Below are 17,860 nucleotides of genomic sequence, written 5' to 3' on the forward strand. Positions count from 1 at the left end.
CAAGTCAAACAGGCCGTATTTTGTTCTGTCATTGAGATTTTTCAGAGTAATTTCGTTCGAATTTTTTCAAAATGTGATAATTTTAGGTATGTAATTTCTCTGGAAATTGCGAATGGTTGCAATTATTCGTTTTAGAGAACTTGTCTAAACGTTCATTGAGCGAAATTTCGGGTTGTGTTTTCTAAAAGTGACAGCGTGACAGTTCTCATTATTGACTACTAGTTAATAATAAAATAGTTATTTGTGTACCAAGGCCGTAAAAGTGACCTTTTTTGGCCGAAGCTGCAGTTTGCGGCCGAGGCGGTAGCCGAGGCCGCAATTCAGATGAGGCCTAATAAATCACTTTTGGCCAAGGTGCACACAACATTTTTTAGGCGATCATCAAAAAAGAATTCAAAAATTTGTTCATAAACATATTTTTTCTGAAAATCATAGTTATCTTAGACAATTAAATGTCGTATGTAATTATAATTAGCATCTTTGCGTGTGTTTTGTGCGTATCAAAATGGGTGATAGCGACAGTTCAGATACCCCAAATGAAATTTTGAAAGCTGCAAGCGTTGCGACCCTAAGTCATATATGATATAAGAGCTGGCGTTTGAGAGTAAAAGTACAATCGCTACATCCTCCGTTGCACAAGATTTTAATAATGTCAAATGCAATATTCGTAACTGCGGCCTCCAAGACCTTATAATTAACATGCTGTACAATTATTAGAAACCTGATTGATTACCTACTCTTTGATGGTAGGTATAGGTAGCTACTTGTGTTCTCGGTTAATTGCTGGTGATTCTTCGTATAATAATGTAAGCAATAACATCTTCCTCATGTTTTTGTTCTACACTTCAAAAAGGTCTGCAAGCAGCAAAGATTGAAACGTCAAACTATAATTTTAAATGTGAACATTGTGATTATGCAAAATATGTAGTGTGAAACATTCCTATAGGTACAAGTCCGAAAATGAAAAAAACGAACGTGGATGGCCTAATCCTTGATGGGACTAGACCAGATAGACGCTTTGTATCAAACAGATTACTGTTTCTCACACATCAGTTTCAAATAAGTACAGTTTGACAGATGTGTACAATAAAGTAACGTTTGACAGAAGCGTACAATAAAGTGAGACTTTATGGCCGCAAAAGCCACCACAAAATCAACGTTTTTATGATGATAGCCTAAAAAATTATTAACCACTTTGAACAAATGCCGAGAAAGCCTACTTTACAAGTGGAAAAAAGGTTAATAATCATGTCATCAGAAGCTAGTAGTGAAAAAAATCAATTATTGTGCAACATAAACTTCACTCTGCGGGAAATTTTTTTGAATCATTGGTAGTTCGTTTTTGTGCTTCGAAACTGCTTCCACAGTAAAATGATTGTTATGGTTGGGGTTGTGGATTCGGATTAATAAAACAACGTGACGTGCTTTCGTCTTAACGGCCGGATGCAGAAGACCGTGTCTCCTTTATTCAATGTCATGGTTGCGATCGCTGCGTTGCCAAGTCACATACATTACATCTCCCCTTTTTACAAATCGTAACATATACATTTTAATTACAAATTTAACCTTACAGGTTTTTTAACCATACGTCCAGAAGAAGTTCTTTGAGGTGAAATTTCTTCGTTTACCTTATTAGCATCAGAATTTGAGTCGTTAATAATTTCTTCCTCAAAAAGTTCCTCCTGATGTTCATCATTATAATTATCCTTATCTACTGGTATAGGAATTAAAAACCTTCTATTTCTATTTACATAATTTGAATTCTGCAGTTGTACAGTATAAGTCCTATCTCTAACTCTATTTTTTACTACACCTTCCCTTATGCCTATTTTATCTCTTATATATACATTTACACCATTATCCAGGGGTTTTTGCTTAGTAGTGCCCCTATCGTAATAGTATTTTTGCATGGTTTGTGCATTTCTTAAATTTGCTTGAATTTTGTTTGCATTAAATGTTTGAGGTTTTAATATTTTATCAGTTGTTGGAATATTTGTTCTGAGTACCCTCGACATTAACAATTGTGACGGTGAGGGAAGATTATTATTAATTGGTGTGTTCCTCAGTTGTAGGAGGGTTAGGTATGTGTCTTTACGATCAGTGTAGGATTTCTGCAATGCTTTTTTATATGTCTGTATGAATCGTTCGGCTAATCCGTTTGACTTGGAATTTTGTGGACTTGACTTTACACTTTGAAATTCCCACTCTTTACAAAAGATTTCAAATTCATGAGATATGTATTGTGGACCTCCATCGGAGTAAAATACTTTAGGAATGCCATGCCGAGCAAATATTGACTTTAGATGATTAATTACTGTTTTACTATCGGTGTCTTTTAATAAACAAATTTCAGGATACTTGCTGTAATAATCAACGACTATCAAGTAAGTATCATTCCCGATATGAAATAAATCTGATCCAATCTCTTCCCAAGGCAATTTGGGTATGTTATGCGATATTAAAGGTTCTCTAATATTATTTTGGAATCTTGCACAAGTTTTGCAACGTTTTACCTCATCTTCAATATGTGCTGTCATAGCTGGCCAATACAATGATTGTCTAGCTAAATGTTTACTTTTGCTTATCCCTTGATGACCATAATGAATTCTTGCTAACATTTCTTTATACATTGATTTTGGTATTATTATTTGATTTTTCCTTAAGAATAAACCATTATGATAATAGATTTCGTCTCGAATTTTATACAACGTTTTTAGGTTGCCTGACAAGTTAGTTTCGTCAGGCCAATCATTTTTTAAAAATGATTTTAACATGATTAACTCAACATCTTTTTTAGTTTCCATTATAATTTTGTTTAACTGAACTTCCGATATATTAAATGATAATTTTATCAAACAAATTTGTGACTCTAATTCAATATCTAGATTGCTCTTTGTTTCAGGTTTTTCTGCACAGCACCTTGACAAAGTATCAGCTATATACAGTTCTTTACCTCTCTTATAATATAAATTAAAATCATATTTTTGAAGTTTAAATAACATGCGTTGCAATCTCGGAGGAGTGCTTAACAATGGTTTTTGTACAATACTTATTAGCGGTTTGTGATCTGTTTCGATGTCAAAATTAGTCCCATATACAAAATTATGGAATTTTTCAGTTGCTACAAGAATTCCCAATAGCTCCTTTTCAATTTGAGCATAGTTTCTTTGTGTTAGCGTGAGCGCTTTTGAAGTATAAGCAATGGGTTGACCTGCTTGTAATAATACAGCACCTATGGAATCCTTTGAGCAATCTGCTGATATTGTACACTTTTTGTTTATATTGAAATGTTGCAGAACAGGTACATTTGATATGACTGTTTTAATTCTATCAAAGCATTTGTCATGCCGTTCATCCCAATGCCATACTGTGTCATTTTTTATGAGTTCCCTTAATGGAGCTGTTAGTTCAGATAACTTGATTATATGTTTTGACAAATAAGTTAGCATACCTAAAAGTCTTTGTACATCTTTTTTGTTACTTGGTGTCTTCATATTTGTTATAGCTAACACCTTTTCATTATCTACGGTTTGACCAAATTCATCAAAAATGAATCCCAGAAACTTAATTCTACTTAAACCAAATTGACATTTTTCTGCATTAAACTTAACATTATGTTTCTTAGCTAATTCTAATACATTGAAGAGTCGTTTGTCATGTTCTAGCTTTGATGAGCCATACACGACAAGATCGTCGATATATGTTTGGACACCTTCCATGTTAAATATTTGCTTAAATCTCTTATGAAATACTTCACTTGCTGATTTGATACCATACGGTAATCGCAAGAATTTGTATCTACCATAACAAGTGTTGAATGTGCATAGATTGCTACTTTCCTCATCTAATTTAATGCTCCAAAACCCTTTAGAAGCATCCAATTTACTAAAAAATTTATTGCCTCTTAAATTTGGTGCAATTTCATCTAAGGACGGTAATTGAAAATGTTCACGTTTGATTGCCCTATTTAAATCTCTAGGATCTATGCAAATTCTAACTTTGTTACTATTAGGCTTTTTTACTATAACCAATGAGTTTACCCAATCAGTAGGCATATCGACTTTCTCGATTATCTGATTCTTCTCCATTTCGTCTAATTCAACTTTAAGGTTATCTTTGAGAGCTAATGGAATTTTCCTTGGCGGGTGTACTACTGGCATTACGGTATGATCGACCCTTATCGTGTATGGTTCATCCAAGCATCCAATACCTGTAAACAGTTCAGAATATTTTAGCTTTATGTCATCATACTTCATTAATGGTGGTGGTCGTTCATTTACCTCTAAGCTATGAATTCGTTTTATGACTTTTAGGGATTTACATGTTGGTAACCCTATGATTGAAGGTGCATCAACATCTACTACATAAAAATCAATGTTGTAATATTTGCCTTCATATTTGCATTTTAAGTTACATTTACCTAACACAGCTATTTTGTCATTTGAAAATGTTGTTAAATTGCAATTGGATTTTTGTATCTTTACATTTCTCTTGAGAGAAATTAAATTAGATTTGGTTATCACATTTGCCATGGCACCTGTGTCGAGCTTACATTTTAAAGTTTTGTTGTTAACTTCAAAATTTATAATGAAATTCTCAAAGTCATCATCCCTGCCGAGTTGATCGGAATGATTATTTACTAAACCTAAGAATAAAGATTCAGATTCGTCAGCTGATTTTTCTACTACATTAATTTGTTTCTGCGTGCACATTTTTGAATAATGACCTAATTTATTACAAAAATTACACTTAGCTTTTATGGCTCTGCAAATTTGTCCTTGATGATCCAGACCACATCGGTAGCACTTGGGGATGTCTTTGGACCTTCGATTTCCATTGATGTTGTTCCGATGTCGACTGCTTGGTCGTTGCTCTCGATTTGCACTGCTCTGTGACGTCATCTTGTTTCTATGTTGTCTGCTCGCGTTGAAGTTCTTCTTTGATATGTAGTGGATTTCGTTCTTGCTGGTCCCAATTTTCACAGCCTGTTCATGTGATGATTCCATACTTTTGCACAGCGTTATCGCCTTCTCTAGTGTCATCTCGTCGTCTTCTAACAACCGTTGTCTCATTCGCTCATCCGCTACGCCACACGTTATGCAAGTCTTGATTAGACTGTCTTCTAAATCACCTAACTCACATTGTTGCGCGAGAGTGGTTACTTCTGTGATGAAATTGGCTATCGGTTCGCCTTCATGTTGTTTTCTTGTGAATAAATTGTACCTCACATTTGAAATATTACTTCGAGGTTTGAAATAATTTTCAAATTTGGCGATTAATGGTTCAATTTTCTCCCTTTCGTTGTCTTCGAACTTGAATGTGTTATAGATTCGGAATCCATTTTCTCCAACCATGTGAAGTAGTTGCGCACATTGAGTTGCTTGATTTTTCTTATCCATTTCGGTGGCTTTCAGGTAATTTTTAAACCTTTGAATGAAAAACCTCCAGTTCTCGTAGATATTTCCACTGAGATGTAATGGCGGTATGCCCCCATTAATTTTTTCCATTTTTGTTTCACCAATCAGGTTATGTTTTCGGAATATTTTAAGACTGCTCCTAAACTAGGTAAATAGCGAAGTTCTACGTACTTTTATTTACGCTACGGGTTTCGGCACCATGTTATGGTTGGGGTTGTGGATTCGGATTAATAAAACAACGTGACGTGCTTTCGTCTTAACGGCCGGATGCAGAAGACCGTGTCTCCTTTATTCAATGTCATGGTTGCGATCGCTGCGTTGCCAAGTCACATACATTACAATGATATCCAAAATTCTTTTCCATGGACCCAAAACCTCCCATTTTATCTAGTGTTAGTTTGCATTGTTTGCAGTGGTACCACACATTTAATTGGTATATGGATCTAGTATTGTTGACACAACACATTTGGTCTAAATCGAAAGTTTACAAGTACACACCTTAAAAAATAATGTAAGAAAGCACCATTACAGAAGTGCCGAAGTTCCGACGATTGTTTATTAGTTGTTTTTGCTAAATGCAATCTTAGGTGATTCAATGTTGTAATATTTTTATTTTTATTCCGGTAAACCAGTATAGTACGAGCAAAGAGTACTCTTTGGTACGAGTATATATCGTATTAGGTACTAATTCTAAGGCTTCTTTTTGTAGCAGTTCATCTAATTTGGGTGTCTTTTAAAGTAGCAATATTGGATGTTAGTACATCAACCGCAATTTTCTCGCGTATTTTGAATAAGGACATTCGTTATGTCACAACCCGCTTGAGCATGAATTCCCAACAGGCAGGCGGTTCAAAATTTCATTCAATAAAATTCTAGATGCACATGGTACGGTGAAAATGAATGCGGGAGTTATTCATAATAACCGGTGACTGTGATAACTGAAGTAGGAAAATGTGTTGAACAGCCTCCAGAATGATTTTTTTAAAATTCAATATCTTCGTAGTTTCCTAAATGGCAGTAGTTTCGCTTCCCCTAAAGTTTAAAAAGGAAATGAACCCTAAATTTATCACAATGACATTAATTACTTTCACCGTAACACATACTTTTACCAATTAAACGTGTGGTACCGCAGGAAACAATGCAAACTAACACTCGACAACATCGAAGATGTTGGATGGTCCATATAAAGTAATATTTGGATACCTGTCCATCTTACTGTGCTCACAGAAACTGTAACACTAGAAATACTGCCAACAATAATTCAAAAAAATTTCCCGCACAATAATTGATTTATCGACTTTCGTATTTTTTGTGATAATGTAGTTACATTATGTTTTCAATATAATATGCAGAACAGCTCCGTTTTCCATTTGGCAGTATAGTTTTTGGCATGATTTCGCTCCACTATAGTAAGTGTATTAGACAAAAACAAACTGCTAATTGAACCAAAATGGCCGTTTGACACCTCGTGTCAGGCTTGACATTTGTTGTGTTGTGTTATAATAGAAGCGCATCTAGGCACTTTTGCAAGAAAACAGAAACCGAAAAAGAAATTACTCAGAATGAAGACAATGTTTCGAAAACTTTTAATGAAGATTAATTAAAATATTTAGAATTGGGTTCACACAAGGGTTGTTATGTGGAGTGGTGAAACGATTGAAAAAGGAATGCAACTATATATTTTAAACGATACGCTCACAAAACTTGCTCTATCCAAGTATCCGCACAATCCAAGAGCGACTACAAAATACATACTTTCCCTTTTGTTTCATTTCAAATTTCGCGGTTCCGAAACTGAGCCAAAATGGCTGCTATTCGCGTTACTTTTGTAATCAATGAATAAAGAATACCAGGAAGGAGCATTAATCAAGTTGTATACGAGAGAGAATGCGACGGAAGTCGGCCATTTGCAAACGCCACTTATGAGTCATTTTTGTTTTGTCTGTTGCAGTGAAATAAAAAGAATGGTTAGTTGTTGTGCTTGTGGTTGCTCCAAAACAGAAAAAAATAAAACTTTGGGAATTACATTTCATCTGTAAGTATTGATACCAATATTATTTTTACATAGTACATGTAAATTTACAAATTTTTTATCGGAATGTAGTTTGAGGTTAGTTAAACAAAAGTAATAGGCGGAGTAGACACATGGGGGTTTAGATTGTTTTCGTGTAAAATTCTTTATAATTGTATCCTTCTACAACTGTAAGGTAGGTACGCCACTGGAACAGGAAACTACTGTCCGCCATTTGCAAAAGCCATCGCGGTCGCACGTATATTGTTGATATTCTCCTTCCTGGTATTCTTTATTCATTGTTTGTAATCTAGGGACTTTAGTGGGAAAAAGCTGCCTGCGCCATCTAGAAAGCACGAACGGGGGTTACGTTTGGCATCTTGTCTTGAAGGGCGGTCATGAACGCATTTTGTTGTTGTTGTTTTGTGTTTTTTTTTATGCAGGTAGTCTTTATATCGTATTTGTGTTTTGTGTGCCACATTTTACATTTTTGTATTTGAATCTTTGTTTTTTAAATTTACTTGGTTTAGCCGCAATGCAGAATCACATATGTGATACCGTTATGCTATTGTTTGTAAGTGTTTACGTTTTTGGTGTAATGCTAATTGCTTAATTTATGTTTATTGATGTTGATTACTTGATCTTGTCCCACAAGTTACATTCATATAAGTTTTGATCATTTTATTTTAATATGTGGAAATTACCGATTCGTTTGATGTATGTTTGTTAACATTTTTCTCCGTGAATGAAGCAGTCACGGGGGTGGTAAAAAAACTGTAGTCAAAATTGAGTTACGACACCCAATTCCGTGATTGTCTTCGACATTCAACTGTAGGCTCGAAACCCCAAAACCAAGGCGGGCCACCCATATCTTGCAGGAGCGGGATTTTTTAGATGATTTATCACGAGCCACTTTTCAAATTTAGGCGGGATCTTGATAGTCATTCGGGTGACCATTTTTAAACGTTGCCGGGTTGACTTTATTTCCGTATTCTTGTAGTGTGAAGTAGCGTAGAACCTGGGGGTTAAGTCCACTACAAACTTTTCAATTTTTTTAAGAATTTTGTATAACCGAGTTAAATTTTTTGTTCATTTCTGTCGGGGCCCCTTTTAAGTCGAGGCCCATCTTCATTACGTACCTTTGAGGCATTGTAGTTACGCCACTGCTTGTAGGCAAATTCAATGGTACGACAAAATATGTGGAAATCATTGAATCGAAACTCATATATCACACATAGATTTAAAACCAAAAAGTTTTTAATAGCATAATCTTGCCCTCAAGATCTGTAGCATGAACCGTCGTTCGGGAATTACCAGCAGAGCCCAGAGCAGTCCCAGCTTAGAGTGTCATTTAGTTACAGTTTTTCCACGCCTGTGACCGTCTCTTCGCGGCAAAAATGTAAACGAATACAAACAAAAGGATAACGGTATCAAATATGTGATCTGTATTAAGGTTAAATTAGGTCAATTTCAAAAACAAAAATTGAAACTCACAAAAATATAAAATGCCGCATACAAAAACACAAATACGATATAAAGAAATGCAAAATTGCATTAAATAACACAAAAAAACAACAGACATTTACAGAGCGAAAAGATGCCAAACGTAACCCACTTTCGTGCTCGCTAAATGGCGCACGCAGTTTTTATCCTCCTAAAAATTGCGCCATTGCCAACACTCAAAATTGTGAGCATCGTCGTAAGTTGTATAATATAGAACCTCTCAATTGTAGGTATTGGTAAAAGTTAACGATCTAAATCATTGTCAGTTGCAAACTGACATAAGTATAACATGTTTACTAGATCGTGCGTAAACATTTGACAATAGTAATTAAGCACAATATATTGTTGGCAAGGGTGTCATATTCAGCATTTCCTGCATACTAACATAGTCAAGATAGGTTAAGAAAAAATAGCATGTAATTCTTGCAATGAATATTATCAGTAAACTCTTTAGATTAGTATTTATGTGGGATATATGAGTTGCGATTCAATGATTTTTTTGTTAAGGTATACAAGGGAATGTAGCTTTTCATGCAGTTATTCACAAAGGACCTTTTTTGCACCAAAGGTGAATCACATCCTGTGTATTTCACCCTTTCTGAGAATTGGTACTTATGCTTACCTGACCCATTGTTCTCAAAACTTATTTTATCACTGAGTGCAACTAACACTGTGTAAATGCATTTACTCTTTTTTAATCATTCAATTACTTTGTCAAGATTTTTCTCAGTCGTACTCTTTTTATCCTTGGTAATTGCACTTTCTTTGCCGCGTTGATTTGATTTCCGTTATTGTAGTGTGAAGTTAGTGTAGAACCGGGGGTTAAGTACACTACAAAGTATTTAAAAAAAGTCAATTTTTGTCACAATTTGTTACAACGCATTTTCAAAATGAACAACTTCACTACTGTAACAACAACCATTCTTACCAACTTAACTAGTCTAAGCAAAAATCGGTAAGGCAGTCAGTTGTAAATCCTCTAAAGGGTGTTGTAAAATTCATACGTTAGATGACGCTTGCTGCCTGAATACCGCACATATTTAAGCTCCTCCTCAAATGAACGAATTTATATTTCACCGTAGCTCATTTTTCGAGATTACTCCCGATTACAACTCGCTACTACCGATACACGCCATTTGTAAATGACACCAGCGCCTCTAGTTGCATTTGCCGCTCTGCACTCGCAGGAATTTAGCTAAGTTTCAAATTTAAAGGCGCCAACTTCACAGAGTAATAATGTTTAATTTTAATTTATTTCTTTACGGTTTACGTGATTTTTAACACACGCCTACAAAATGTGTGGGATTTTTTTACAACTCACTCCGATACACGAATTGTATTTTATTGCGTACGTAACTTGCCGTAAGAACATGGTGATGCACATTGCAATTACTTTCATTATTGCCGGTTGTTTTACATTAATACCTGCGACAAGAGGTGAGTGCGCCCCTATTTTTATCGACGCGCACAGTTTAAAGATCTTTCAGAAGTCGAACGTCCCTCATTAGTGATCGAAGCGGGCCATACGCCGCTTCACGGTAATACGATTAATGTGAACTATGGCGAGAACGTCTCCTTGAATTGTTTAGTTTATCCGAACCACCACACCGTACTGTGGCAAATCAATAATAGACGATTAAAGTATGTAGGTATTACGCGAACGGCAAAGAAATCCTACAATTCATTTGCAGACCTTCCAATCATATTGCAACGCTGGACTTTTCCAACAACGCTCAGAAGAGGGAGTTGGGTATTTATAAATGCAGAAGCCCTTCGGCGAATCTACAGAGAACTTTACACGTGGTTAAGAAACGCCATTGGTACCGCGAGGATGACGGTAAGCAATCGTGTTTCTTAATGGGTGTACTTGAAAACGTTTTTAGATCCGTCCAATTACGAACAAAGGTCCATTGCTGTGGAAACATGTAAGTAAATTTTTGCTCGCTTGTTTTTGTATACTGGAGACAGAGATTTGAAATCATTGTCTCTTTCACTTCAACCAGAGATAGAATTGAACATTTTTTTGCTACTGCCTTTGAACCAATTGTTGCGAGGAACTACGAGATGAATGAAAGTCGCGACACATCTGACGGCCGGGTCGTCGGAAAAAGCCCCGCCCACGCCGTCGCGTTCGACCAATCAGAGCGCACAGCGCAACTGGACATAAGCTAAGCATACACATGAAAAACGTTAACAATTTAATTTCTCTTTTGATCCTTTAAACCGAATCACTGAATCTTTAAAGATCTCCCCTGTTTAACCCATAAAAAAAATATCAACGTCCTTCAAGAAATCGGTTTATTACTGTTTTGAACACCAAAATATGGTTACCTTAAGTACGTGGAGATATCCATCCTTCGTCCAATCTCAAAGTATTGATTGATCTATTAGGCGGATGCAAATGATTGTAAAGGATAGTCTCGTATAATGAATGGCTTCTTTGATTTTGAAGTTCAAATATGATCACTCAAAAATTAGTTGATCCGACGATAAATGTCAAAGTCATATAAACAAAATATTATGTTAATAAAAAAGAATATAGGTATTTAAGTGGGCACACTGTATATATGTTGGGCGTACAAAATGGACTGTATGTCATATGCTTTCTATGCTTTCCGTATGACAGGAATGTTGAAAGAATATCGATACTAATGATTACTTTACTGTGTTTATTTATTAAAAATACAAATTGATTCACCAAGGTCGATACGGCATATGTAACGGGCGATCAAAAATGAGTTGCTGTCGAGTCGCCTTTGGAAGTTCAGGTTAAGCACGATTTCCTGTGTAAACAAAAATTCCAAAGGTGACTCGAAAAAACAAAAGGAACGAATTATAGTTTGATGACGCAACACTGTATATTAAGTAAAAATGAACAATACAAAAATCTGCTCCTTCTACGGTCTTCCGCAATAAAAATTTGAAGATATAAATATCGGTACTAAAATTACGATTTAACCATAGGGCAGCTTTACCTTCTTTTGAAACTAATTTATCTGGATCTAACAAAATTGGGGGTGATTATGATCCCGTTTCAGAAACTTATTTTAACCTTAAAATCTAATCTTTCAACTCAGTTAGAAAATCTCTGTAATTAAATTTACTTTCAAACAAAACGAAAACCTGCCTTTACAATGGGATAAAAAATTCAAAAACCCCAATTCTCTCATACCTTGAGTAGTGGACCTTGGTAGAAATAAAGTTCTCCCTCTTTTCATGGCGCAGCAAGGATACCGACTCACTTCCTGAATTGGATCCCGATCTTTATGGTAAACATACGCGCTTGGAAACTAGCGCCTTTGCTGTCTAACACGTAATACCTCTCGGCAACCTCCCGTGGTTTAACGCCCACTTTCTTCAACTTCACAACATACCCCCAAAAATGACTGCTAATCGGTTCTACCAATAAAATCCAGTTCGTTTCACTAACATTCTCTCTTTCTCTCTTCTATCTACCTTCTTACATTCTTCTTTACTCCCCCCCTCCCCTCGGGTTGGGCCTACGTACTTTGACCCTTTGAAAACCTTTTAGGTACGTGTCACAAACAACATTGTTTTGGTAAATCCGAGATGATCACCAATAGTTGCCATGATTACTTAATGTGATTGAGTCCGGAAAAGACTCATTTTTACGGACACTTTTGAGTACGTAAAGTAGGTGTTTTTGGGAGCGTGTACAAAAAAAAACATTTATATTACAACGGTTTCTTTATAATGATTGTTGAATAATCTGATGTATGTGGTCAACTAAAAAAGTTATTGGGCCTAACCTCAATTTTTTAAACTACTCTGTATATTTTAAGCTAATAAGATAGCATATTAAATTCTGTTTTCAAAAGAGATTCAAGTAATTCAACAAATTACAAAAAGATTAAAAAAAGAATTTAAAATCATTCAAAAAATTACAACAGAATTCAAAAAATCCAAATTGTTTTTTGAAGTCACATTGAAATTTTTTAGTGTCATATTTTTGAAAAGAGAATCCAATATGCTATCTTTTTAGATTAACATATACAGGGTTTCCATTTAAAAAAATGCGGTTATGTCCAACTACTTTTTTGCCTGACCCCGTACAGTCACTATAAAGAAACTTTTCCTATAAAGATTTTTCTGTGTATTTTTGTCTAAGAAAACTCTTAGAGTCGCGATTTTTGTTGTTTAGTGTAAAATTGCAATTGGAATTTCAATTTATTTTGAGGTATGTACAGGGTGTCCTGTTAATAGCCCACATCTATGGAACCGTTAATTGCACAGCTTGGGGAAAAGGATTTTGGTAACACAAGAGACTAAGAGGAATCGCTGGAAATTATTTTTCCAGTTTCTTGGTTTGCCGCTAGAGGGCGTACGATGTGTATATTTTCGCCATATCTCTGCTTAGGAAACAGATATGAAAATGTGATTTTCACTGATATTTTCACTTTTCATTTCATAATACCATATAATAATTACATCGTTGTATTTGATATTTTCAAGAAAACCTGTAAAACAAACGTCCTCTACATTCTACAACTCATCACATTTACTAAAAAAGATTATCTGATAATCTGATTACAAAGGAGCTTTTTGAGATGTTATCACATCTTACTACTCATGTACGATAGAAAAAAAAGAACTGCCCATTTTAGATATTTTTACCTAGAATCCAGTGGCGTGATCAAACAAAAATTTGGACTACGTGAGTTTTGACCCAAAGTGGATAGATTTTTTAATGAAACACCCTGCATTTTTAACGTCAATTTTTTACATTGATGTATCAGTATCACAACCTTTATTTTTTTAATATATTATTATATTATAATTATATATTATATTATACCCAAGTATCATATTTTTAAAAATTTTTAAATGACATGTTTCTACCGTCAGCCATTTTTATTGATTGGTATCAGCTGCCTTGATTACCATGGATGCACCTAATAACCAAAACGAAATCTCCATGACTTCATTTAAATACAGTAGCAAAATAAGGTTTTCATGGTTAAATTTATTATTATTATTAAAATTGATGTTGAAGTATACAGAGTGTTGCATTTAAAAAACACCAACACTGGGTCAAATCTCAAACGGTGGTCCAAAATATTTCTTTGACTACGCCACTGGTTTGTACGCAAGCATATCTAAAATTGGCAATGTTTGCCTTTTTTCTATCTTACATGGATGGTAAGACATGAGAACACCCCAAAAAGTCAAACTTTTCGCTTTCACCCTGTATCTCAGAAACAAACGTAACTAGATTGATTCTGTCTGTGGTATTAAGTTTCACAAAAAAAGCGACACCGGGTCGCGAAAGGCGCAAGTACCAAATTTCAACGAGATCATCAGAATTATTTCGCATTTGTAAAAGGGAACCGCCATTTGGAAAAATGAAATGTCAAAGTAACATTGGTAAAATCTTAAAGAAGAAAGAGAGAGGAGTGAACCAAATTTAATTTGTTTGCCCACCCAAAACATGGCCGCCTACAATTTATTATGCATATCTTTTCTGTTCAGTATAAATATAATATCATTGATTATACATAATGAATGATAATATTATACAATAAGTACAATCAAGGTGCGCCACTGGTCAAGAAATATAAACAGCACAGTTTTGAACTCCGAGAATATGGCCGCCACACGAAAATTTGCTTCAATTCTCAGCATTGCTCTTGACGGGATATTATCAGCCCCTTTCTTCCATAATCTAAGAGTCATGTTCAGTAACCTAAGATAAAACGCGGTTAGTTCGAATCTGTTACTATTATATATTTATTGTATTTCTTTCACAAGTCTGCTTATAAATTTCTAATTAAAAAATAATTAGGTGAACAAGGTAGTGAGTAGGTGTTATTCAATATAAAGTATTCCGTCCACTATTGTTTCATACTTAATATACCGTGACAAAACATAATATTAGAGATTACCAGTTGAAATAGAAACTTGAAATTTGGTTCACAACAATAATCGACCATTATTGCGACTTGAAAGCAAATAATTTCAAGATGGCGTCGCTTCCGTAAATACCGGTTGGCGCCATTTAGTTGTTTTCTTTAAATAGAAACTTACCATTTTCTACCTTTTCTAAATGCGCCATTTTATTCTGAATACAACCCATTGAAGATCTGTCATAGTTTTTGACATATGTCAGATGCAAGGGTCTATTCAAAACCGTAAAGTCTAAGGTATTTTTTGAGTGACCGCTGAAAGTCTTGAGGACTGCTGCAAATGTTCAAAATTATCAATAAAAAAATGCCAAAATATTTATATCAGCTACTTTTGACTTGAATTAATGAAATTACAAAAATCAGAAGTAGGATATTCACTGTTGGAACTTTTTCAGTTCACAACTGGTTCAACGATTGGAAAATGCCACCAAATGTACCATCAGTGAACGAGGATTTGAATCCACATTCGGAAAAGGAAACCCAAAGTAAGCCTCTCAATTTCTATCTACAACATACTAACCTGTTCATTTTTGTAGATCTAGAAGAAGGCAATTTGAATCGAAAAACGCAAAGTAAGCAATTGAATTTTCTTAATTTAGACTTGATTTCGTTCTATTTTAGGAATCCATAACATTGGAGTCGTGATTGGAGGAGTAGGAGTTGGTAGGTGATATCCCTATCTGCACAGTTACGCATTTTGTTCGTAGGTGCGGTTCTGCTGGGTTTAGTGTGCGTTCTATGGCGAGATGGACGTAAAAGGAAACGGACACTAGTGCTCGGCGACCAGCAACAAACGCCCGAGAATGTCGAGATTTTGCCCGATGCGATTGGTGTGACATCAAACCCTGCCGAGAGAACGGCAATTACGGATGTGCTGCCCTCTGCGCCTGAAGGTCCTCTGCCGCCAAGTTATGAGGAAGCTATTCGCTGCACGGCACCAAGCGCTCCAAAAATGTGAACCAAAATTGTGTCAAAATGTAATAGAAGAAATCAACTTTTTTTACTGTGTTCCTTTGTCTTTAGTGTGGTTTTTCTTTTTTTATTAAATGCGTCAACCAGTTCGCAAACGACCCATTTTGCTATTTCCGATGATGAGCGACGACGATGGCGTTTTCGTATAACACTGTTATAATCTTAGGGTCCCATATCCGGCAGTACAATTTTGACTTGCCCTATATTTACAGTTGGTCAACTACAAGCAGATCCATCTAACGAACATGACAACGTTTCGCGCTACTTTCAAATCTTGGTTATAGTATGGGGGTTCTGCTGTGTGTTGGGACGTGAGACATAAGCTGAAAGAGAATTGAATAAAAGGAAAAAATGATGATTGTTACGCACGAGGTTGTCAGTTTACGTTATTAGGTAAGTATGGAGCCAGATGTGGAGACGGAATTTCAACTCACTTCTTTTTCCTTGACTGACTCAGAACTTTGCGGTCCCAAATTAGCTACGGAAACGCTAACTGGTATTTGACGGTTGAAAATCGCCTGCTGTTTGCAGAACAAAAATTTAAGACCGAACTCTGGCCTTAATTGACAGTTGATGTAGAGCTTTTTTGGCTAAATTAACCAAAGCTGCACTTTTGACAACCACGTGCATTATTATGCATTTAATTCAATTAATCAATCTTGAATGAAAAGAAATTACACATTGTAGTTTCTTTTCACACGTGTGTAGTGTACTTAACCCCCAGGTTCTATGCTAACTTCACACTACAAGAACACGGAAATAAAGTCAACCCGGCAACGTTTAAAAATGGCCACCCGAATGACTATTCCCTCCAAAACTAAACAAGATCCCGCTTAAATTTGAAAAGTGGCATTTAATCAAACATCTAAGGCGGGGCCCCCTTACTTTAGTTGTAGACAACGCTTTGATCTGAAGCACAGTAGGGAAGGAACGTAAAATAAAACACTGAAATTGTGAAAGGTTTGTTTAATAATGATCTTAATTATTATGATTGTAAGAGCTCGGAAATTTAAGTCAAAATAAATTACATTGCAAAAATAAACTTTGAAAATGGTAGTTCACCGAATAAAAATAGAAATAGGCTGGGAAAACTGGGAACTTACCAATAAAAAAACTAGCCGTCAAATTAATATTAAATTGTGTAGTAAAATTAATTGTTTGTAATGATGTGAATGCGTAACATAAAATTATAACATCACAAAAAGTAGCAGGTAAGCTTCAAGAGGTAACAAATAGGTTAAAAACAAGTTTTGGGAATTATGGGTCAGGTATAAGCAGGTACCAAGATTCTAAGAAAAAGTGAAATACACAGGATGTGACTCATCTTTGGTGCAATAAAGTCCTTTTGTTAAAAGAAAGATGGAAAATGAAATGGCTTTGTAGGTAAAATTTAGCTAATAACCAGATCCGTGAAAATTATTGAATCGCCAACCTTGTATCGCACATAGATTCTAATCTGAAGAGTTTTGATTAGCGTAATCCCGCTCCGGCAAGATAGGTAACCCGCCCGTGGTTTCGGGGTTTCGAGCCTACAGTTGAAAGTCGAAGACAATCACGGAATTAGGTGTCGTAGCTCAATTTTGACTACAGCTTTTACCACCCACGTGACTGCTTCATTCACGGAGAAAATTGTTAGTAACAAACAACAAGTCAGTACATATATATAACTACTAAGTTTCTTTTGTTTACACTGCTGGCAAATCTGTGTGTAAAGTGGGTTGCATAACTATCAGGCATATCAGGGCATTGACTTGTGTATTTAAGAGTTGAACCAAAGGGTGGTTACTCTTTGGTTGAACATTGAAGATTTTTATGTTGAGAGTTAAAATTTTCGCACTGTATGTACAGGGTGGTTCAAATTCCTGGCTCACCATTGAGATCGCTGCAAAGGTATGTGATACAGTGTCGGTTAAATGGGGGCAAAGGTGTAGGTACTTTTTTTGTGACTAAAAACGCTTTGGAATTTTTACAAAAACTTTGAAAATATCTGAAAAACGAAAAATGTCAAATTTCGTTTTTACTTTCCCGAAGCT

General features: G+C 35.4%; 1 protein-coding gene across 1 annotated transcript; it reads left to right on the forward strand.

Moving 5' to 3' along the window:
- Positions 1-10,192: 10,192 nt before the first annotated feature.
- On the forward strand, positions 10,193-15,916 carry LOC116162439. Its single transcript, XM_031476058.1, has 8 exons — positions 10,193-10,368; positions 10,419-10,572; positions 10,623-10,768; positions 10,815-10,856; positions 15,251-15,340; positions 15,392-15,427; positions 15,477-15,518; positions 15,563-15,916. The coding sequence occupies exons 1-8, from the start codon at positions 10,227-10,229 to the stop codon at positions 15,811-15,813; spliced, it is 903 nt and encodes a 300-aa protein (XP_031331918.1). The 5' UTR covers positions 10,193-10,226; the 3' UTR covers positions 15,814-15,916.
- The last annotated feature ends 1,944 nt before the right edge of the window (positions 15,917-17,860 follow it).

The sequence above is a fragment of the Photinus pyralis genome, unplaced genomic scaffold, assembly GCF_008802855.1.
Source record: "Photinus pyralis isolate 1611_PpyrPB1 unplaced genomic scaffold, Ppyr1.3 Ppyr1.4_LG10, whole genome shotgun sequence".
NCBI lineage: Eukaryota > Metazoa > Arthropoda > Insecta > Coleoptera > Lampyridae > Photinus > Photinus pyralis.

Coding starts and splice junctions, on each gene's coding strand:
- LOC116162439 (XM_031476058.1), top strand. CDS start 10,227: ATGTGTGGGATTTTTTTACAACTCACTCCGATACACGAATTGTATTTT. Junction 10,369..10,418: donor ATTAATACCTGCGACAAGAG/GTGAGTGCGCCC, acceptor AAGATCTTTCAG/AAGTCGAACGTCCCTCATTA. Junction 10,857..15,250: donor GTCCATTGCTGTGGAAACAT/GTAAGTAAATTT, acceptor GAACTTTTTCAG/TTCACAACTGGTTCAACGAT.